Below are 24230 nucleotides of genomic sequence, written 5' to 3' on the forward strand. Positions count from 1 at the left end.
CCTCAAGTAATATGTACTCCAAACTCACTGCATGATGATAAAATCATTTGTGACTTTTTCTCTCAAGTGCACAGGTATACACACACAAAAAAGCCTGCTTTCAAAACTGTAGTATTCATTGATAATGCTAACACAGTCCCATCAAAATTACTGATTAACATATGAAAGAAACTAAAAATTTAAAAAGTGAGTTGCATTTCATGTGATGTGTTTCATTCAGCTACAACTCTGAGGTGGATGTTGATCTGTCTTCCTTAAAACTGAAAGCAATTTATATTGAGTGTTCTGTTACTGTTTTAATAATTTATGGAAAGTACATAAATTTATGCTACTAAACTCACATAAAATCATTTATTATATTTTTATGCACATTTTTTAATCACATTTTTTCTGTAATTGTGATACAATGTTAGCCTGAAACGCCACTTCAGATGTATAAGAGCTGAGTAATCATACTGGATTATTGTTCACATGCTTTTTAACAGCTGCATACAATGAAAACAGCACATGTAGTGACTGTATCCTTGATTCATATATAGGGATATCGAAAAAATCTGAAAAGAAGAGGACAAAGTTAAAGTGATGTTAAATGTTTTATATATAACAATAATAAACGTTTTGTGGAAAGTTTAATTTTCTTACTGCATATGATGTCAACATATTTCAGCAGGTTACAATCCAAGTCAGCTGTTGGTAAACCAATTTCCTGCAACTGCTGCTCAAATTCAGCTGGCCATTCCTGCATTAGGTTATCAATATCTGGCATTGGTCTAGAATGAAAAATTATGTTGACAGAAGGAACTGTACTATAAATACTGAGCTGTTTTGGTTGTTTTACCAATTTTGTGATGTGTGAGACTTCTGTGACATGTAGACATTAAAAGAAATGAGAGAGATGGGGTGCACAGTACTAATGTTTAGGAGGTGCAGTTTCCAGTGCAGTCATCAGATACATCAAACAAGTAAATACACGTCTTCTAGCTTTTGGAACAACAATTTCCTTCTTTGGGGTAGGAAAAAAGAAATAGATGGGTGTGGGGCAGGTCACTTCTGACTGACCTGCACTTGATTGAGAGTAAACCAGCTAGTAGGAAAAAATGAAAGATGGCTTGTTTTATTCTCTCCTGATGAAGTTTTTCATTACTCTATATTCAATTTTACCTCTTATACATTCACATCCATTTACCATCTTTGAACTGCCCTTGCACAGTGCATGGTGGCATGCTGCTTTTTAGTATATATTTTCCTTCGTCTTTGTCTCTTATCTCCTGTTCCAAGGTTCCTCAATTTGTATTCTGAGTGATCCATTCCTTTCCTCTCAAATACTCCCAATTATATCCCCTTTCAACCTCAAAAACTGGAGCTAGCAGAACGGCATTTACTTATTTTTTAGTGTATCTATCACCTTGCATTGAGAGTTGCTCCTCCAGCAGGGAGGTACTGATCATCCCATCTATCTATTTATGAATTTAGTAAATAATACTAGGCATAAAAACAGTTTTCATGTGGTTAATAGAAGATTAACATTGATGTTGAAAGACCTTATATCAAAGGAGCTATTTTTCCTGATTTGTTACTGGAGACATTGACTGAAACACTTTTAAAAGATGACTGATCAGTGGCTTATCTTTGAAGGCCCACACACATGGAACTAAGATGAATAATAATATAAGTGAAAATCCTGTCTTAGCATTAAATTTAGTACTAAATCATGTATGAAAATTGTTGTGCTTTGGCATAAATTATTCTCCTATGAATTAAATTATTACATAGTACACCATCCAGTCACATTAAAATTTTCACATGTCAATAGCCTGAGTAATCACCCTTAGCACCACAGTCTGCTGCAAGTTGCAGAGGGAGAGAGTTAATGAGGTTCTGGAAGGTACAAACAGGGATGTGGAACAATGCTGGCTCTAATGCCACAGTCAGCTGCTACTTGGTTTTTTTGGTTGAGGATACAGGGCACGAACAGCACAATCGAAGTGGTCCTACAGATTCTCCGTTGGCTTTAAATCCAGGGAATTTGGTGGCCAGTTACTCTTCGAACCACACACAGTCCACTGTGAGCTGTGTGGCATGTTAGATTGTCTTGCTGGTAAATGTCATTGTGCCAAGGAAAAAGAAACTGTGTAGGGGTGGACATGGTCCCCGAGGAATGATGTATGCTTGGGTTGTTCCATAGTGCCTTCCAGAATGCGATATCATCCAGGGAATGCCACAAAAATGTTTCCCAAATGATAACACTCCATCCGCACATACACAGACACAAGCAGACATATATGTGTGTGTGTGTGTGTGTGTGTGCGAGTGTACATCTGTCCTTTTTTTCCTCTAAGGGAAGTCTTTCCGCTCCCGGGATTGGAATGACTCCTTCCCCTCTCCCTTAAAACCCACATCCTTTCGTCTTTCCCTCTCTTTCCTGAAGAAGCAACCATCGGTTGCGAAAGCTAGTAATTCTGTGTGTGTGTTTGTGTGTTTTGTTCATGTGCCTGTCTGCCGGCGCTTTCCCGCTTGGTAAGTCTTGGAATCTTTGTTTTTAATATATTTTTCCCATGTGGGAGTTTCTTTCTATTTTATTTACAAATATGAGATTAATTTTATTAAGTTCTGCAAACATCTTATCTGTGATATCACTCTGAGGGCATACAAATGTGGAGTTCTCTGAGAGCTATGCAGCTAACTTGCGTGCCCACTATCATTATGTAGCTGAGGAGAAGTGTGGTGGAACATTTAAATATAAAATATATGTCAACACATTGTTTTTATTGCAGAAATCAATAGTAAATGTTTGAGAGCTTAAGAACATGTAGTCACTTAGAATATCAGTAATCAGTGATCTATTCTTTTTAGAGGACCACATTTTAATTGCTATGAATATTACATTTTGTAATTACCTTTCACATCACATGAAAACTATGCCTGAAAGCCATGCTTGCCCAAAAACAAGTTTATAGAATTTTTTTATGTGCGGCAGTTAACATCGTAGACTGTGTAGCATTAATAACTTAGCTACTAGAGTTCTAACTGCCTTGCACTGTAAGAGGAATAATCTAACACTTTGCCAAATTTGAAAAACTAAAACTCTTGATACAATGATTGTTTAGTGTTTTTTCTGTGCAGGCATTGTCACAGAAAGAGTTAAAATTATTTATCTGTAGTTTTAAAGTGAGACTGATACACTTAGGTCAGTTTCAAATGTGGTCATTGTCTTTTAAAAGAAAAGTGGATTTGTCAGGAAATACAAATATTGGGTTAGTATGAGAAATTTTGTCTGTTCTGGAGGGGGATTTCACTGTTGCCCTAAATTAAGAAAAAGAGAGAAATTAACAATTTATGGCTACACACAACTGGGTTGCCTGTTACATGGCTGGTTTCAGCAGCATTAATAGTTGTAACAGATTTGACACCAAACACAGCAAACAGTTGTGTGCCACCCAGCTTCTGAGTCTTTGTGATTCAGAGGAACAGTTAGCTATCACAGGACTCCAATTATTTTCACCTTGCACAGTGATTTTGTGACCTGGTATTCAATATTAAAGAAGACATGAGTTTGCAATGTTGTGTTGACACACTAAATGTTGATTTTTTTTTTTATTTTTAAAGGAGAAATGAGTTTGTCAAGTTGTGTTGACACACTATACGTCTATTCCCCCCCCCCCCTCCCCCCCTCCCCCCATAGCACCTTTGTTGAGCTGTAATCAACGTCTGTGACATAAAATAGCAAGCATAATGGTATGCAAGGTATTTTGAGCACTCCAGATGATGCCTGATAATAATGGTGCAGCCATTCACTGGGTCATCGTCTATGCTACTGATAATAACTGTGCTGTTGAGAGTGGTGTAGCCGTGATACTGTTTTATGCTAACCAATAAACTTTATTGTTCTAACTATTCACAGGTGCTCTGGCTTAACATGGCACGCACAAACTAACATCTCTGAAGTTGTTCTGTTATTCATTTTTCCCATGCCTTTACTTTTTTTGTAACTGTTATCATTATTGACATTTTTAAGATTTTTGCTATGCAGACCCTCTGTAATTCTGTGAAGGTGTTGAGTCTGCTAAGTGTTATTAACCGAAATCTGTGAAGTACTGATCTTAAAATTTGAGTGTTCCAGCCAAAAATATACAGATTTCTCATGGCTGGAATTTACATAAGGCAGCCAGAACATCTTACAGTGTATGGCTCCCAGAGCTGTCTGCACAAATAAATTCTGGTAAGTCATGTCAAAAAAGCCAGTAGGACACGTACACCAATTATTGGACATTTACAGCTGACAGACTATTGATTATCGACACAGTTATGACAGAGATACTTTTACAATTTTTTCCCCAATGCAGATGACAACTCACCTGTGAACTGCTTTCAGCTGTTACATATTCTGCATCTCTATTGACATGGACCTCTAATAATCTAAGTTTGGGTAATTTCCAAGAATGTTTGCCTATCAATGCAATTCTAAATCGATCACGTGATTATGGTACCAGACATTATGAGCATGTTTCCAGTGGCCACTACAGCAATGACAAAAAAAGAGCACTGACTAAAATACTTGTAATTACAAGGGAAACAACTTACCTCAATCATCATCGACGTTGTCGGCATTAGAAAGTCCATTTGATGTGTATGCTACGGGAAGCATTCCCTTTTTGCCATAACCTGGGTACTCTATGCCTATGTCATGCAAAAATATGGGTAGTGTGTCATATGTGTCTACTTTTCCTTACAACCACAAGTTATGGAAATACAGATACTGCAACAAGTAGGGTTGGTCTCTTTTGCCTGAACACCCTTTTCTTTTAATGGAAGATTTCCAAGCCGCTCGATGTTCTGCGCATGCATACTGGGATCACTGGAAGACATAATCTCTACACAATGTTTCACAAGCTCAAGTTTGAATCCTTCTGCATTCAGTGTCTTGTAGCACTGAAAGCCATCTGTAATCACTTTGCTACCGGGCAGTATAAAGTACTTTATCAAACTGACTCAAGTTACCTTGTCTCTGGAAAACACTCTTACTACAAAGCACTTCTGCGACCCTCATTCTATTCCTCCAAATACCCAAATATGCCTGATTTTATTCTTTAAAAGTCATCCTTTCTGGTTTTTCCTTTTTTCTATGTGTGACTCGTCCACTTCAACAACTTTACACTGTCGTTCGTCACTCTTACATAACACACTTCTCTGCAAAACCCAAAATAGTCGCACATGGTATTGGTAGGTAAGTCAGTTTCCAGTGCTGTTGCTTACAGGGTGTAGTCCTTGATCCAGCAAAATACAAGAATTATGCTGGTCTGAATCAATAATTTTGAATAGTCAAACCATTTATTCTTCCTGATAGTCATTCATTTACCACAGTTTGCACAATGAAATTGTAAGGGTACTTCACAATCAGAACTCTTCGTACAAACTTTTATAGACTTTGCCCCACCACAGTCTATGCAGTCCCTCCTTTCATCGTCCACATTATTGACAAAATTAAAAACAATTTTCTACATTACATAAGCATAGAATTAGATTCTTCCACGTGAGGCACTCAGTAGATGAAAGGTCTACGACATCAGACATGCCAACTCACAACCGACATAAATCGTTTAGGTTTCCCTAGCAACTCACAAATAATTTATCATAACCTGTCACCACAGTCATGTGATTGATTTAGAATCGCACATTCGATATTATCATTTGGAGCCCCTGGCTTCAATAGGCAAACATTCTTGGAAATTACCTAAGTTTGTAATGTAGATACAAAATGAAGAGAGAATGAATGAATGTACGAATGAGCCACAGATGGTTACATGCGCAGAATGTAGACAACAAAATGGCAATTATTTGACAATTAATAGATGTAGCTTTAGGGTTGTGTCTGTCAAGTAAGTTTTATATTTCAGGCCCAGGTAATGAGTTAATAGTGTAACAGTATGATTGTCCAAAAGCTACACACCACAGACTGGAAAATAAGTGTTGATCATAGTGAGGCATTAAACAATGAAATATTATAGTTTTATGCAAAAACATCACATTTCTATATAAACAACAACACAAATGTTCACATAATAATAAAAAAATTATAGCAACAAACCCACTTAGTGTAGTGAACAGTTGGTGGTGGTTTGCTAAGATGAAGATCACTGATATCTTTTATCCATTTGTCAATAGCACGTGAGTTCTTTTCAGCATTCTCAACCTTCTTCACTACCTGAAATGCATGTGTTATAACGTAAATACTTTGGTTTCCTTGGAAACAAATGAATGCAGAACCAAAAATTAAAAGGTATTAAAATATACATGAAAGTCTTACACAAAATTATGTTCCCATAATTTGACAAAAAAGAAAATTCGTTTCACAAATTTTTGAAAATCAGAAAGAGACAGAAGGTTGGCCAAAATTTACTACAAACATTCAACAATAAGTAGAAAACAGTTTTACTAACTTTTGGTATCACTGGTTCTTTCTCCAAGAGCAGAAAAAAAAGTTGGAGGAGCTTGGAGATTTGGATCTCGTAATTCAGATTAGAGATGATCTGCCATGCCTTTCTAAACGAAATGTTAGTTCCAGTACGTAAAAAAAATGTTTCTAGCATACTTCTTGACCTTAGCAATGCTTTTTATGTAACTGATCATGGTATTATTTTGCTGAAACTAAATAATTATGGAAGTCAAGGCTTACCAAACAGGTGGATTCGTTCGTACCTCCATGATCATCACCAAACCTCTCAAATAATATAAAAAGAAGTCGAAAAACACAAAATTTCTGAGTTTTGTAGTAATGTATCAAAAAATCATATATACACTCCTTCAAAGGTCAGGTTTTTTGGCCCATTTTTCTTCATTTACTACTTTCTGTAAACGACACAATTATCCTAATCAGATTACCTGAATAAGACTGTGATGATTTAGGTTCTATGTCTTGACTATGTACATATATTTTTTGCATTGCTATGGATGCTGTTCTTCTTTATTTTTGTGGACTGTATACACTTAAGAGCCAAAGAAACTGGTAGAGACTAGCGTATTCAAATACAGAAATATGTAAACAGGCAGAATACGGTGCTGTGGTTGGCAGTGCCTATATATGACAACAAGTGTATGGCACAGTTGTTAGATCGGTTACTGCTGCTACAATGGCAACTTATGAACTTTCAAGTGAGTTTCAACGTGGTGTTACAGTCGGTGCTTGAGTGATGAGACACAGCATCTCCAAGGTAGCGATGAAATGTGGATTTTCCCATACAACAATTTCATGAGTGTACCATGAATATCTGGAATCTGGTACAACACCAAATCTCTGACATCACAGCAGCTGGAAAAAGATCCAGCAAGAATGGGACCAATGATAACTGAAGAGAATTGTTCAATGTGACACAAGTGCAGCCCTTTTCTGCAAATTGCTGCAGATTTCAATTCTGGGCCATCGACAAGTGTCAGCATGTGAACCGTCAAGTAAACATCATTGATATGGGCTTTCAGAGCCGAATACCCACTCGTGTACCCTTGATGACTGCACTACACAAAGCTTTATGCCTCGCGTGGGCCCGTCAACACCAACATTGGATTGTTGATGACTGGATACATGTTGCCTGGTCAGACGAGTTTCCGTTCAAATTGTATCGAAAAGATGGATAAGTAATGGGTATGGAGACAACTTCATCAATCCATGGACCCTGCATGTCACCAGGGGACATTCAAGCTGGTGGAGGCTCTGTAATGGTGTGGGGCATGTGTAGCTGGGGACTCCTGATACGTCTAGATATGACTCTGACAGGTAACACATACGTAACTATCCTGTCTGATCACCTGCATCCATTCATGTCCATTGTGCATTCCGATGGGCTTGGGCAATTTCAGCAGAACAATGCGACCCCCCACCTGTCCAGAATTGCTACAGAGTGGGTCCAGGACCACTCTTCTGAGTTTAAAAACTTCCACTAGCCACCAAACTCCCCAGACATGAACATTATTGAGTTTATCTGGGATTTTTTGCAATGTGCTGTTCAGAAGAGATCTCCACCCTCTTGTACTCTTATGGATTTATGGACAGCCCTGCAGGATTCATGGTGTCAATTACCTTCCAGAACTTCTTTAGACATTAGTTGAGTCCATGCCACATCATGCTGTGGCATTTTTGGTGCTCGTGGGGGCCCTATACGATATTAGGCAGGTGTACCAGTTTCATTGGCTCTTCAGTGTTATACAATAGTTCATGTAACTGTGTTTAATGTGTTAATGAGTACAATAAATCTTACAGTTCCAATCAAAAAGAAAAAAAAATTAAAAAAAATAAAAGGCTAACAGAAATTAGCAGCATTGTATGGCAATTTGGAATTACATAATAGCTAATGCAGTGATTTCCGTAAAAAAAAATATTCACTGTTCCTGATTGAGAAACTGATGGATAGAGAAAACTATAGTATGTAGCAATTCACTATGCTTACATATCTACAAGACGAACAATTGTGGGGTTTCATTAGTGGCAAAATAACAGATGTAATTACAGTTTGCACAGCAAGAGCCAAAATTATACTCTCCATCCATCCATTGATATATGTTCATTTGCACGACACATTTACAGTTAAAGAAGCATCAGACGGGCTAAAGCAAGTCTATGACAATTGTGGCCTCTTCTGATGAATAGGATTACTGAAAACGCTGCTCACAACCAGACGAGAAAATTGTTTGTCAGTTGCAGAATATGTGTCAAACATAATGGCTTGAGCTTTGAAGTTAAAGATGAATGGACTGGGTGTATTCTACATGCTGGACTGGGTGTATTCTACATGCAGTACTACCAGACAAATATAAACCTATGATTATGAGTTGAGAAAATCCACAATTGACAATCAGAGAAGGCACCATAAAAAGTAAATTATTGAAAGAAATAAACACCGACGCCTGTAATAAACCTTTGACAAGTGAGACTGCTCTTCAAGTCAACAAGAAAAAGAATGACATTACCTTAAAAAAAAAAGGTCCAAAGTGCTATAACTGCAACAAGTATGGCCATCTGGTAAAAAATTGTTACAACATGAGCAAAAATGATGCAAAAACTTCAGCCAAGACAGCAAGTTGCCAGACATTCTTTTCAAATGCAGCTGCAGGTAAAGATGTACGGACAGAACAGTATACAGAGTCTTGCGCATCAATTGACATGTCTAAATATCCATGTAATGAAAATAATTGTAAAACAGTGATAGGCTCGCAAGTTCTAACAGGAAATAACGATAACTTACCCATAAAAGGCATACTATCTTCATTTGTAGATGTTCTCATGGGCAACAAGAAAGGCAAATTAAAGCAGAGGATATCCTATATGTGCCTCAGCTAAGTAGAAATCTACTATCGGTTAGTAAAATAGCAGAAAACGTTATTCGATTTTATTTAACAAACAAGGCTGTTGTGTTTACAACACATAAAAAAATGTGGTTCCTAGTGTGTCATTAGCCAATGGTATGTATTGACTAAACCAACTAAATCATCTAATGTTTGAAGCAAAATCAGTATTACAGTCGAACAGCACACACCTGTGACATGAAAGACAAGGTCATCTGCAATCTGAAGTTATGCATGCACTTTGCAAAGGCTTTGCTAGTGGAATTGTATTTGAGCGAGCAGTTAACACTTCATGCAGTATTTGCTTAGAGAGCAAACAGACAAGACTTCCTTTTTCACAATTCAGTTCAAGAGCCACCTCAAGCTACCCCATGCAAACTATGTCAATTGGAGGTGCCAAATTTTTCCTTTCTTTACAAGGGTCATTCGAAAAGTCTGTGCTAAGTCTGAAAGATGGCACCACCGGCACATATCGAGGTCACGTTTAGTTAGTAGCATCTTTGGAAAGAACGCACACCAAGTTTCTGCCATATTGGTCTATTAATTTGTGTCTGGCATTCATGTGAATCAAGGAAGTCGAGTGATTGTCAAAAAATGGACGAAAAAGAATTTTGTGTGGAGATTAAACATTACATTATGAAAGGCAAAACTCCTCAGGAGACTAAAGAGAAGCTTGATAAACATCATGGTGACTCTGCACCTTCAATTAGAACAGTTTATAAGTAGTTTCAGAATTTTCAGAGTGGCCATATGGGCACAAGTGATGCTGAACATTCTGGACGCCCTGTGGAGGTTACAACTCCAGAAATCATTGATAAAATCCATGATACGGTGATGGATGACAGAAGAGTTAAGGTGTGTGAGATTGCTAGTGCTGTGTGCATCTCAAATGAATGGATACATAACATGGCGACTGTCTTTTGGGATGTGTAAGGAATAATCCTCATCAATTATCTGGATAAGAGTAAAACTATTATAGGTGAATATTATTCAACATTATTGGACCATTTGAAAACCGAGCTTGGGGGGAAATAGGACGGAGATTGGACCGCAAAAAAGTCCTTTTCCATCACGACAATGCATCAGCACACACCTCAGCAGTTGTGGCCGCAAAGTTAATGGAAATAGGATTCCAACTCATTTCCCATCCTCCCTATTCTCCAGGCTTGGCTCCCTTGGACTACTGTTTGTTCCCCAATTTGAAGAAATGGTTGGTGGAACAAAGATTTTATTCAAACAAGGAGGTGTGATTGCAGCAACTAATAGCTATTTTGCACGCTTGGACAATTCCTATTTTTCGGAAGGGATGAACAAATTAGGACAGTGTTGGACAAAGTGTATAAATCTAAAAGGAGACTATGTCAAAAAATAAAAAAGGTTTACCCCAAACATGTAAGTAGTTTTTATTTTTGCATGGACTTTTCAAATGCCCCTTGTAATTGATCACTATTACAGAAAAGTATTTGTACATACTTTCAGAAATAAAAATGAAGTATCTCAGCTGATCTGAGACTAAAAATATAGTTGAAAGGCAGATTAGAAAAAGGATCTTTACTTTACACACAGATAAGAGCACAGAATATGTGAACAATAAACTTTTTCAGGCAAGTTCTAAACAGTAAAAGAAGAAACTGAGTCACAGGAACCAAGACACTGTTTCTTCCACTGACAGAAAAGAAGCAAAATGAAATAATGACTTAACTAAAAGAATTTGAATCCAAATCAGATATTGCCACAACAAGTAGTAGTTTGAGGACTACTAGCTGCAATAAGGAACCAAGCCCAGATATTATGCAAATAATGATAATTAGCAACTGCAGAAATTGAGTCAATATGAAAGTCATCCAGAATTCTGAAGCCAAAGAAGCTACATGACTTTCTAACCTGTCAGTCTAAACAGTCATCTGATACTGATCCTTTGTCACTGATGTTGAAAGCCAATACAAGAAGAGTTACAATCACACAAAAAGAACCACACACAGGAGTCTGCTGTTTCACTATCTGATAAGAAACCAATAAATATGAAATGGGTGTTTAAAACAAAGAAAGATACAAAAGGTGACACTGTGTAAAGCACAGCTACTAATAAAAGGTTGTTCTCAGAAGCAAGGCATGGATTTTGATTAAATACACACCAGTTATAAGAGATAACTCAATAAGATATTTATTTGCTATGGATGCTAAATATGATCTTGACATTCATCATCTAGATGTTGTCATGGATTTCTTACAAGATGACTTACAAGAAATTCCAGAAGTAGACCCCTTCACAAAGATATGAAAGATGGTATTAAAAGACTAAAAAAAGACTGTACAAGGGTTAAAGCAAAATGGTCGCTAGTGGAACTTGAAATTATACAGTATACTGTTGAATGTAAACTTCAAGAGAGCAACAGCTGACCATTGTGTCTCTCACAAAAATCAAGGTACACATTTTAATCGTTACTGCTTATGTGGATGATATGCTAATTTCCAGTAACAATTCACAAGAGAAAGAAGTTTTGAAAAACAGTTTAAGAGAAAAATTTAAGCCGAGCGATCTTGATGAAACTATAATTTTTTTAGATTTCTGAATTACTACACAGCAAATTTAATATGAAAGAGTGCAACCCAATATCTACATCAACATCTACATCTTTATCTATACTTTGTAAACCACTGTGAACAACATGGCAGAGGATATGTCCCATTGTACCCAGTATTGGGGTTCTTCCCCTTCCATTCACATATGAAGTGTGATAAGAATGACTGTTTGATTGCCTTTGTGTGTGCAGTAATTATTCTATCTTATCCTTACAATCCCTATTTGAGCGATATGTAGGAGCTGTAGTACATTCCTAGAGTCATCATTCAAAGCCAGTTCTGAAAACTTTGTTACTAGACTTTCTTGGGGTAGTTTATGTCTATCTTCAAGAGTCAGTTCAGTTCCTTCAGTGTCTCTGTGATTCTCTCCCACGGATCAAACAAACCTATGACCATTTGTGCTGCCCTTATCTGGATACATTCAGTATCCTCTGTTAGCCCTACTTAATAGGGTCCCACACACTTGAGAGCAATATTCTAGAAATGCCTCTAGACAGTAACCAAGTGCTCACACATGACATCAGTCCAAAAAGAGAACAGGAGCAAGAAGCTATGAAGAACATACCTATCACAAAGCAATAGGAAGATTGATGTATGTTCAGTCAGGGATAGGGCCAGACCTAGTTTATTTGATAGGGACTGTCAGTTGTTTCTGTGACAATCCAGCCATGCCACACTGGCAAGCAGTCAAGAGACTCTTTGAATGTCTTAAAGGAACCAAGGATATGAAGCTGTTGTTTTCTAAGAAGAGAATTGCTGCATAATAGATTACCTTGATGCAGACTGATCTGGAAATTCCGAAGACAGGAAGCCAACAACTGGATATCTGTTTAAATCTCAAGGAGCAGTAATGTCTTTGCAGACTTTGAAACAGCCAATTATAGCCTTATCCACAACTGAGGCAGAATACATGGCCCTGACCTCAGCATATCAGGTGGCTGTATGGCTCCAAAGATTAGACACTGAAATATCTCCAAATCCCAAGAAATATCCTGTCAAACTATAGTGTGACAACAGAGCAGCAACTGACTCATCTATGACTAGTGGCTACAAGAGCCGAACCCAACATATAGACACAAGACACCATTCTATAAGAGAAAAAAACTGAGTCAGCCCAAGCCACTGTGGAGCATGTATCTTCAGACCAAATGCTGGCAGAAATGATGACAAAACCTGTGACTAAGCTTTGCCATCATCTGCTACTACAACAATTTGGACAGAAAATGTAGTTTTTTTTTGTTTGTCTTTTTGTAGGTATGATTCTAGTGGGGGTGTGAGAATTTAGAATCTATGCCTTGATTGTTATATACCTTTTGCGTTGCTATGGATGCCGTTATTCTTTATTCTGTGGACTGTATAATACAATAGTTCATACAACTGTGTTTAATGTGTTAATATGTACAATAAATCTTACAGTTCCAGTCAGATACTGCCAGCAAATTACTCTGCTAATAGCAACCACTGCAGTCGTAACATGAAATTTGAGCCAACTAGCTCATAATAAATTTCAAAAAGCAGTGACAGTCACTTTCCACACTGTACAGAAACTGCGCCTTGCAACTCTGATTTTTAGTGTATTTGGAAAAACAGATGTCAGGTAGTGAGACAATATTTTTTAGGTATCCACATTCTTGGAAACCTGAAATGGGAGATGCACCTGAAAAATGCAAATAAAAAGCAAATTTCATATCCCTACAAAGTGTTACACCCACATATTTGCATAAGCTGGCTGATTCCAGCTGAGACCCATTGATATTACAATCATCGGATACTATGTTTTCTGTTTTGCTTTGTGAAGTTCACGGTTTTACATTTCTAATCATTTAAAGCAAGTAGTCAATCTTTGCACCACTTTGAAATCTTATCAAGCTCTGGGTGAGTAATTTATTCGGCTTTTTTCACACAGTATTTCATTGTAGATAACATCATCATCCACAAAAAGTCTGAGGATAATATTAATATTGCATATAAGGTCATTAATATACAACTTTAACAAACAGAAAGGATGAGATTTTCACTCTGCGGTGGAGTGTGGACTGATATGAAACTTACTGGCAGATTAAAACTGTGTGCCAGACTGAGACTCGAACTTGGGATCTTTGCCTTTCATAGGCAAGTGCTCTACCAAATGAGCCACCAAAGTATGACTCACAACATTTCCTCGCAACTCTGCTTCCAGCAGTACCTCGTCTCCTACCTTCCAAACACCTCACAGAAGCTCTCCTGCGAAACTTGCAAAACTAGCACTCCTGAAAGAAAGGATATTGCAGAGACATGGCTTTACCACAGCCTGGGGGATGTTCCAGAATGAGATTTTCACTCTACAGTGGAGTGTGGACTGATATGGTATTTACTGGCAGATTAAAACCATGTGCTGGACTGAGACTCGAACTCGGGACCTGTCCTGGGACACACCCGAAGTTACTTCTACATCTGTTAATGACTCTCATCCAAGATAAATTGCTGCAGCCTCTTTACCAAAATATCCTCAGCGTAGTCACAAATTTCATTTCTACCTCATACATGTTTTGCTAATAAATGAACATGTGGTATGGTACTGAGTCACATGTATTTTGGAAATCAAAAAACAGTTTGTCTATCTGACTGCCCTGATCCAAAAGCTTTCAGTATGTCATAGGAGAAAAGTGACAGTTGGATTTTAGATGATTGATGGTTTCAGAATCAGTGCTATTTGGCATTGATGAGGTCATTTGGTTCACGATACCTCATTACATTTGGGCCCAGAATATGTTCTAAAATTCTACAACAAATTGATGGTATCAACTGATATATTACCGATGGATACTGGATGGTACTTTTGTGGATCACTTCTACTGCCCTTCTTGTAAAGGGTGTGACCTGTGATTTCTTCCAACGAATAGCCACAGTTTTTTGTTCGAGGGATCATCTAACATTACAGTTAGAAGAGAGGCTAACTCAGCCGCAATTTCAGTATAGACTCTGACTGGGATTCCACAGAACCATGGAGCTTTGTTCAATTTTAACAATTTCAGTTGTTTCTCAATGCCACTGACACTAATATCTATGTTACTCCACTCATAGTTTCAGTGGTACGAGGATTATGATCAAAATTTTAAGCCTAATGTATAAGTTGTGCACAATGATTCACTGATAACTTCAGTAACCCAAAATCCATCACACAAATACAAGTGGAAATTGGTAACATACACTAAACATGCCTCAAGCTTACAAAAAAACGAAAACAAATTTCAATTAATAGGCGTTTCGTTACTAAAAAATGTCACTGTTCCAGGATGCAACATTGATGTGCAGCCTGGGATTAGAAAGCAACAGCTAAACAAGCATTTTAAAAATATGGAAAACTTCAAACACAATACTGTAGAAAATGAACTCAAACAAAACTATTGTGGTGTGCTAATAAAAAGTAGCAGTGAGGAAGAAATCGCCAATGAAACAAGAAACTTAATTCACTCAGCTAAAAGTATCTTTAAAGGTTCCTGGCTCCTAATCAGCAGAATAATAAAATGAAGATCTGTACATGATCAAATATCTGCAAAATAAACTCTGCCATAAAAGCACAATGTGACGTGCTTGGGGCAGTGTTCATTGATCCAAATAAATTTCTGTATGATAACTGCTTAGGAAAGGATGGCCTGCATCTAAATAGATTGGGGTCTCAAACACTCAGTAGAATGTTCACAGATGTTTGCAAGATAATAAGAAGCAAGGGAAACTAAAAAGGCTTGATAGGGGTGAAAAACCTGGACAAAGTAGCTAAAACGTCCAAAAATAAGCATCATCCAAGAAACGTGGAAGGACAGAATACAGACCTAAAAATTGATTTTCTAAATACTCAAGGACTGAATGACATGGAACTGGTACTAAATGATTTTTCATCAGTGAATAAATTTGACATGTTGTGTTTAAGTGAACAATGGGCCACTGAAGGCGAACTTCCATTCTGTAAATTAGAAAATTATAGTCTATTAAACAGTTATTGCAGAAGAGTCTACAAGAGAGGTGGTGTAGCAATCTATGGTGACACATCAATGGACTGCTTAATTGATACCTTAGATTTAGATTATCTATGTGAAGAACTGAGTTTTGAGGTGACTAGTATAGTTATTAGTAGTATGAAACTAATAGTAGTATCATTGTACAGGTCTCCCAGTGGTATTATTAGTGTTTTCTTAGAAAAATTGGACATCCTCTTATGTACACTTACTGAGAACAAATTTATCACCTACGACATTGTAATAGGTGGTGACCTTAATTCGGATTTTAACATGTTGACTGATAAACGTAGTGTTAGTGACCTGAAAAACCTATTGCGACAATTCAACCTACAGTATACTAACCATAAACCTATCAGGGAACTAGCATGTTTAGACAATATGTTTGTTAACTTTAAATATGCCCAAGATCAATGTGATGTAACAGTGTTCCCTTTTTCAGACCACAAATCAGTGTACTTAATATATGCAAATAGGATCAGCTCTGTCACTCCTTGTGATGCATCATCCAAATCAAAAATGGTGATCACTAGGCCAATGAGTGAAAGAAAAATTGATAGGTTTAAGAAATCTCTTGCAGATAGGGCTTGGTTTTCCCAGAAAAATGGTGGTAATATTTGTGAACCATAAAAAAAAAACAACAGCTAAGATAATATTTAAACACTTTTTAACTAATTTCAGCAAATATTCAATGACAGTATTCCCATCAGAAGATGCCAGATAACAGACAGTGGCTGTAAAATAAGCGGGTCAAAAAAGAAAAATTCTAGGTACACAAAAACGTTGTCCGATATAAAGGGACATGTAATGACTCTGCTAGATATATACAAAAATACTATGACTGATAATGCAAAATCCTCATATGTAAAATGTAGAAATGATTATAAAAAAGCACTTATTGAAGCAAAAAAGGCACACAATGTCCAATGCATTGAGAGTGCTAACAATAAATGCAAAGCTGCTTGGAATATCATAAACAGCATTGTGAAGCAACAACTAAAGGTCAAACTCAGCATCTCTTCACAAGATTTCAACGAGTATTTGATTAAATCTGTGGAGGAATCAAGCAACTGTATTAGTAAGCCTAATGTAAGTGCAGCTGAACTATTAGAAAGGAACTATCATGCAACAGCCTATGACAATATTCTCACTTTCTCTTAGGTTACAGCAACTACTATTTTAAAAATAGTTAGGAACTTCAAGTCATCAGATAGTGTTGATATTTATGACATATCATGCAACTTCCTGAAAAATAATTGATTCTATTGTGTATCCATTGACCCACTGCACAAATAAATGTATATCAGGGGGCTACTTTCCAGAGGACCTGAAACTATCTAGGGTGGTCCATGTCTACAAAAAGGGTGACAACCCTGCAAGCTTCAGACCAATATCAATTGTGCCAGTCTTGGCCAAAATAATGGAATATATCATATACCATCAGTTGTCAACCCACTTCGAAAAACTTTGAATATTTAATGTATTACAATATGGATTTATAAAAAAATTATCAATAGTTGATGCAATAGACTCCGTAATTAAATATATACTTAAAGTGTTTGAGGAGAAAGGCTATGCTCAGGCCACTTTTTGTGACCTGAGTAAAGCATTTGACAATGTAGGACACGATACCCTGCTAGCGAAACTCCATTTCTATGGCATCAGGGAAAACGGCTTAAAACTACTACCATCGTATCTCCAAGACCGTAGGCAAGTTGTGTGTATTGGCTCAGAAATGTCTACTGAGAAACATACTAAGATGGGAGTTCCACAGGGCTCTGTCTTGGGACCATTTTTGTTTTTGGTTATGATAAATGACTTACCCTCCTTTATAAGTTCCAGTACGCTCCTATTTGCAGATGACACAACCTTCCTAAACTACAATTATGACATAAATAAGCTAAAAGATTCTGTGGACAATACACTTGCCCAAGGAAAATATTGGTTTAAGTCAAATGGTTTTCTCCTGAATGAGAATAAGACACAAAAAATGTTATTTATCCAAAGGGACAAAAGCCCTGTTAATGATCCCAGCTATGTAAAGTTCTTGGGGATATACTTGACAATAAATTGTCCTGGGAACAACACACAAAATATATTAGTATAAAACTGTCTAGAGTAATTTATTTATTAAGATGTCCATTTTGCATTCTTCCAAAGTATTGTGTCATATGGACTTATTCTCTGGGGAAACTCAAGCCATGTTCAAAATATATTACTTCTGCGGAAGAAAGCAATCAGTGTCATTACATGTTCCCAGCATAAAGCACATTGTAAGCCCATGTTTGCTGAACTCAAAATAATTACTGTTATAAATCTGTATGTATACCAAAAGTTAATCTATACAAAAAATAACCTACATGAAGTAAAACGTAGAAATAATATCCATGATCACAACACAAGGAAAAACAAGTCCATATATACATCATACTGTAGACTAGCAAAGACATTCAATAGCTATGAGCTAGTGGGCCATAAACTATTTAATAAGCTTCCGCAGACAGTAAAAGATCTTCAAGACTGTGAATTTAGGAAAACACCTTTTATGAATTAAAAGAATTCTTTGACTGAGACATTGAATTGTAAGTCAATAATGCTTTATTATTCTGTGTATTAATGTAACGATTGTGCTCTACAAAAATTTGTCTATTGTGCAAAAATTTGTATATTTCTGTAATGGCCTAACGACAATAAAATTATCTTATCTTATTAAACTGGGTAATTCTCCTGGGTTTCCCTTTCTAACGAAACGTTTAAAAACAGAGTTAAGTATTTCAGCTTTTGCTTTGCTAATCTCAACTTGCAGGTGACTACACACTAACTTTGGAGCCTTTGCATATGAACTGAATTTCTTTGGGTTTTGCGAAATATCATTTGACAATACTTTGCTATAGTAGTGACATATTGCTCTCTTGACAGCCAAATGCGTATTATTTAGCATCTATCCACCTATATTCCTATTCTTTGATTTACACTTGTTATGCAGTAATCTCTGTTTCTTTAGAAGTTTCTTTATAGTGCCTGTATGCTATGGAGGGTCCCTCCCATTATGAACTTTTTTACTGGGTACATATCTATCCTGTGTATGGCGAGCTGATCTTTTACATTTGAGCCAGAGTTTCTGTAGATGCCCCTGCCCTGTGCTGAAAGTTTCAAGTTTCTCATTGAGATACAACACTCTGCTTTGTTATCTAGTTTACTAAACACAGATATCTTTCTACTTCTTTAGCTGTCATTTGTACTTTGGCAATCATTATTGCCACATATTTTTTTCATGAACGGGGATCTTAACCCTCCATTCTAAGCAGTTTTCAGAGAATATGTTAAGTAATTTTCACAGGATGACCTCACTGCTTGGTCCCCTCCCCTGAATCAACCAACCACAGGATGTCTTGTAACTCCCACCACTAACAAAACTGTATTTTTCCTAATAGACAGTTGGGTGACTGAAATCTTCTCTGATTATTATAGTATAATTGGGGAACTTTCATACAAGCCACCTGAGCTTTTCTCTAATGTTTTTGGTTACATCAGGAGATGAGTCTGGTGGTTGACAGAAAGATCCAATTACAATTTTATGTCGATTACTGATACGGAGTCTTACTCAGATTATCACAAAAGCAACTCCAATTTCTACCTCAGTGGATTAGAGCTAGTTGTCTACTGCGACAAATACATCACCTCCATTTCCCTGTAGCCTATCCTTTCCACCAAAATCTCAATGCTATCATCCTCAGGAATGATTCAAACTCTGATATGTTGCAAATGCTCTGACAGGTAAGTATTAGGATTTTAATACTCTCATCTTGGGGGGGGGGGGGGGGGTTCATTTGGATCTTACACTAATACTTCTGTGTCTCTTACAGCTGTCATTCTCTGGACAAGATGGTGAGTCACCTAATCTAAAAGAAAAACCTTATGTTCACATTATGTACATCGGCTTCCTGGTAGGCTTCTGACGTGTAGTGCAGACCTAACCCATTTATGGAGACCCTACAGTGCTCAAACCTATAGTGTAAGGCCTAGCTTGTCACAGAACCTCCGAAGTCTCTGGTTCAGTATTTCCACTTGACTCATAACCAGTTAGCCACCATCACTCATGGAGACAATGCTGCAAATTGTGAGCTTCAATGAAATCCCATGAGCAAGGCTGGTCTTCTAGACCCTTTGGTACTGTTGTATGAAATTATCCTCTGGGAAATGCTGGTACTATGCAGAAGTTTAAGCTACATGTCAAAACAAGAAATACAAACTTTGCAAAGCAGGCTATCATACTGGCATTATGCTGTATAACCACATGCCATTCTATTTGAAACTAATAGTATATTTGTGTCTATTTAAAGTCAAACTCAAACAGAACTTGATTGCCCACTGCTTCTGTTTTGTTTGTGAGTTTTTGGGGCACCATAAAAATTGGTGTGACTAATTAAACATCGACAACCGTACCTATTGCTTTCAGTTGTACACCTCATTTTTATAATGATGTTCTCTATATGCAACATGTATTGAATTATTATTTCAAAATCAATGTGTATAAACTGATTTCCTACTTCAATGCTGACTTGTCCTACATCATATGTGCAAACTATGTTCCAAATCACAAGTTGCAGGACCAATACCTGATGTCTTCTCCAATGGCCATAGGCTTTTCCAGTAGGATGAGAGTCCGTGCCACAAGGCTGAAACCATGCTAAAGTGGTCTGAGAAGGAAGACAGTAAAATCATGTTATCTTGGCCACCAAATTCAGCTGATCTGGTCAATGGAACACATCAAGGACCCACAAACCACTGGCCCACAATTTGGAGCAATTGCTTGACCTGTGCATATATCTGGCACCACATAGTTCCAGAAACTGACCAAGGATTTGCTGAATCCATGTAATGCAGAATTGCTGCTGCACTGTGTCCCAACGGTGGATTAACACACTATTAAGTAGGCTGTCATACCACTGACTCTTCAATAGATGTACAATACCACAAAGAATATTGCAGAGAGGAAAATTAAAGTAATGCTCTGGGGAAAGACAAGCAGCTGTATGAACATTAAGAGCTCTGTTGGCAAACCAAAACTAAGCAAAGAAGTGATGGCTGAAAGCTGGAAAGAATATATGGGCCTATATAGAAAAAAACATTTGTGGACAATATTACAAAAACAGAAATGGAAGTGGATGTAGGTGAGATGAGGAATGCAATATTCCATGAAAAGTTTGACAGTGTACTGAAAGACCAAAGTCAAAATAATGCAACTAAAGTAGTTTAAATTCTCTCAGAATTGTTCAAATCTGTGGAAGATCCAGCCATGATAAAACTGACAAACTGCCTATTGGCTTCTGTCTCGGTTTCTTCGGCCGACGTTCATCTAATGATTTTTCTGACGTTATGCCAGCACGAGTGGCTGGCATTGTCAAAGCTTCACCCTCCATTGCCAGTGGTGAAGCTTTGACAATGCCAGCCACTTGTGCTGGCGAAACGTCAGAAAAATCATTAGGTGAACATCGGCCGAAGAACCCGAGACAGAAGCCAATTGGCAGTTTGTCAACAAGTGGCCACGAAAGCCTTAACAATTTTGCATGATAAAACTGTTCCAACTGGTATGTGAGACATATAAAACTAGCCAATTTTCCTCGGACTTCCATAAGAATATAATAAATGTGATGCCAAAGAAGGCAGTTGCTGAAAGATGTGAATACTACCATAAAGGCATAGTGAGAACATGGTGAGATATGCCCCCATGAAGGGTGCAGACAATAAGGCAGCACAAAATTGACTGGAATAAAAAATCCATGAAAGACATCTACCTTCTGTCTATGAGAAGAAGCCTTATCTTTGGCTCATGACTGTGAATGTATGCAGTTGTCACAGTTTTATTTCTACAGAGTCAGTTCATCCATGTGGTATCATTAAGAAACAACTACTACCGAACAGATGTCTATTGGTAACGTGGTTTATGTGGCAGCAGTGCAATGTGGCAGCAGTGCAATTCACACAACAGCCACCTAAACAGCTCACTCATATTCAACAGTGAAGTTCTCTGCTACTTTGCAAAGATTACAGGATCTCAGCAGTCTGCAGGTGGCTGCCAAAGAAAATATATGGTTTCCAACTTTTCCACAGTTCTTCTGACTGATAACTGGAGGGAGACTGACAGTGAGTAACCAAACAAAAAAGGTATTGGCTAAAAGTAGTTTACTATACCATCCAGTCAAAACTTTTGCTCTGAAACTTGGCCTCCTCCTGCCATGATGAATGTTCAAATTTCTTACGGGAAAGCAACCAGTTAACACTCTCAACAGTTGTTGATATTTCGATAAGTCAGTGCTTTTGCTCTGATACTTGACCTCCTCCTGGCATGATGCATGTTCAAATATCTTACAGGAAAGCAACAAGTTAACACCCTCAACAATCATTGATATTTTGATAAGTGAGCACCCCATCATTTTCAAGGCACAAATGAAATAAAGAGATCACTGTGCATGCAAACTGATGACAGTAATACTTTTAAGTAATGATTCATTTTTATTAAGCTTGTTTCCAAAATAAAATGTAAAATGTACCAAATCTGTAGAAAAAAATAGGGGGGGGGGGGGTTAATTTTGTACTCCTGCCAGCAGTGCAGGGCCACCTCAGTGTGGGTCTGAGTACTATCAATTTAATGTCACATTTGCAAAATACTAACCCACATTATCTACAGAACAGTTGAACTACTGGTAGAAGCCAACATGAGGGAAGATCATTTTGGGTTCTAGAGAAATGTAGAAGCGCAGAAGACAATACTGAAAATATGACTTATCTTAGAAGATAATCAAGAAAGGCAAATCTGCATTTAAGGCATTTGTAGATTTAGCCAAAGCATTTGACAATGTTGACTGGAATACATGCTTTGAAATTTTGAAGTTATTAGGGGAAAAACACAGGTAATAAAAGATTATCTACAACTTGTACAGAAACCAGACTATAGATGTAAGATTCAGAAACCTGAAAGGCAGACAGAATTTAAGAAAAGAATAAGACAGGTTTATAGTATATCTGTGATGGAATTAAACCTGTACATAAAGCAAGAAGTAAAGAAAGAAAACATAGAGAAATATGGAAAGAGAATTCAAGTTCAATGAGAAGAAATTAAACTTTCATGTTCCAATGACACTGTAATTTTATCAGAGAGAGCAAAGGAGTCAGAAGATCAATTGAATAAAATGGATAATGTCTTGAAAAGACGTTACAAGATGATGATAAGCAAAATTATGACAAGGGAAATAGAGTGTAGTCAAATGAAGCCAGGTGATGCTAAGGGAAATATATAAGACACAAGATGTTGAAAATAGTACACCAGGTTTGCTATTGGAGCAGCAAGGCTAACTGATGCTGGAAGAAATAAAGAAGACATAAAATACAGATTGCCAACAGCAAGAAAAACTTCTCTGAAAAAGAGACATTTGTTAACATTTAATACACATTTAACTGGTATAAAGTCTTTTCTGAAAGTACCTTTGTGAATTGTAGCTGTATACTGAAGTGAAATGTAGAAGACGAATAGTGCAGACAAGGAGAGAAGAGAAGCTTTTGAAATATGGTGTTACATAAGAATTCTGAAGTTTATACGGGTAGAATAAGTAACTAGAATAAATAACCAGTGAAGAGGCGCTGAACAAAATTTTGAAGAAAAGAGTTTTATTGCACAATTTGACTCGAAGCAGGAGTAGGTTGATATGACATATACTGGGACATTGAGGAATAGTTCATTTGATGATGGAGGGAAGTGAGGGTTGGGGAGAAGGAAGGTAAAGGTTGTAGAGGGAGACCAGAGCTTCACTACAATATGCTTGTTCAATTGGATGTGTGTGACAGTAGCTGTGCAGAGACGAAGAGACTTGCACAAGACAAACTAGCATGGAGACCTGCATCAAACAAGTCTTTGTACTGAAAACAACAACAACAACACAATTTACAGTTCTGCTGAACTGCTCTGATGCAGTTTCTATATGGAGAGATAGTATAGAGAGAAGGTTGGGGTTTAATATCATGTAGACAATAAGGGAATTAGCGATGGAGTACCAGCTCTGTTGTGACAAGGATTGGAAAGGAAATTGTACATGTCTTTTTCCAAGGAATCAACCTCACATTTGCCTTAATCAAGTAAGGAAAACCATGGAAAACCTAAATTGGATACCCAGGTGGGGATCTCAATCCCACTCCTCTCAAATGAGTTTAGTGTCTTAACCACTGCACCATCTATCCTGGTGGACAGATAAGTGTTCAAGCCATCAAATCAAGTAGCGTAATTAGAAATAGGAAAGGACTTTGATGCCATCAGATCTGAAA

At 37.3% G+C, this 24230-nt stretch overlaps 1 protein-coding gene across 5 annotated transcripts in view; it reads right to left on the reverse strand.

Annotated features, from left to right (window-relative positions):
- Positions 1-269: 269 nt before the first annotated feature.
- Positions 270-24230, reverse strand: part of LOC126334230 (intraflagellar transport protein 46 homolog) — a 138066-nt gene continuing 114105 nt past the window's right edge. For 2 of the 5 annotated variants that reach the window (XM_049996815.1, XM_049996816.1), the window contains exons 5-7: positions 6090-6198; positions 643-770; positions 271-554 (exon numbers count right to left, since the gene is read on the reverse strand). In XM_049996815.1, the coding sequence (XP_049852772.1) occupies positions 451-554; positions 643-770; positions 6090-6198 (341 nt within the window). In that variant the 3' untranslated portion in view covers positions 271-450. Of the gene's footprint in view, positions 555-642; positions 771-6089; positions 6203-24230 lie in introns of all 5 variants that reach the window. The other 3 variants (XM_049996812.1, XM_049996811.1, XM_049996814.1) reach the window with 3 other exon arrangements.

Source organism: Schistocerca gregaria, chromosome 2, assembly GCF_023897955.1.
Source record: "Schistocerca gregaria isolate iqSchGreg1 chromosome 2, iqSchGreg1.2, whole genome shotgun sequence".
Taxonomy (NCBI): domain Eukaryota; kingdom Metazoa; phylum Arthropoda; class Insecta; order Orthoptera; family Acrididae; genus Schistocerca; species Schistocerca gregaria.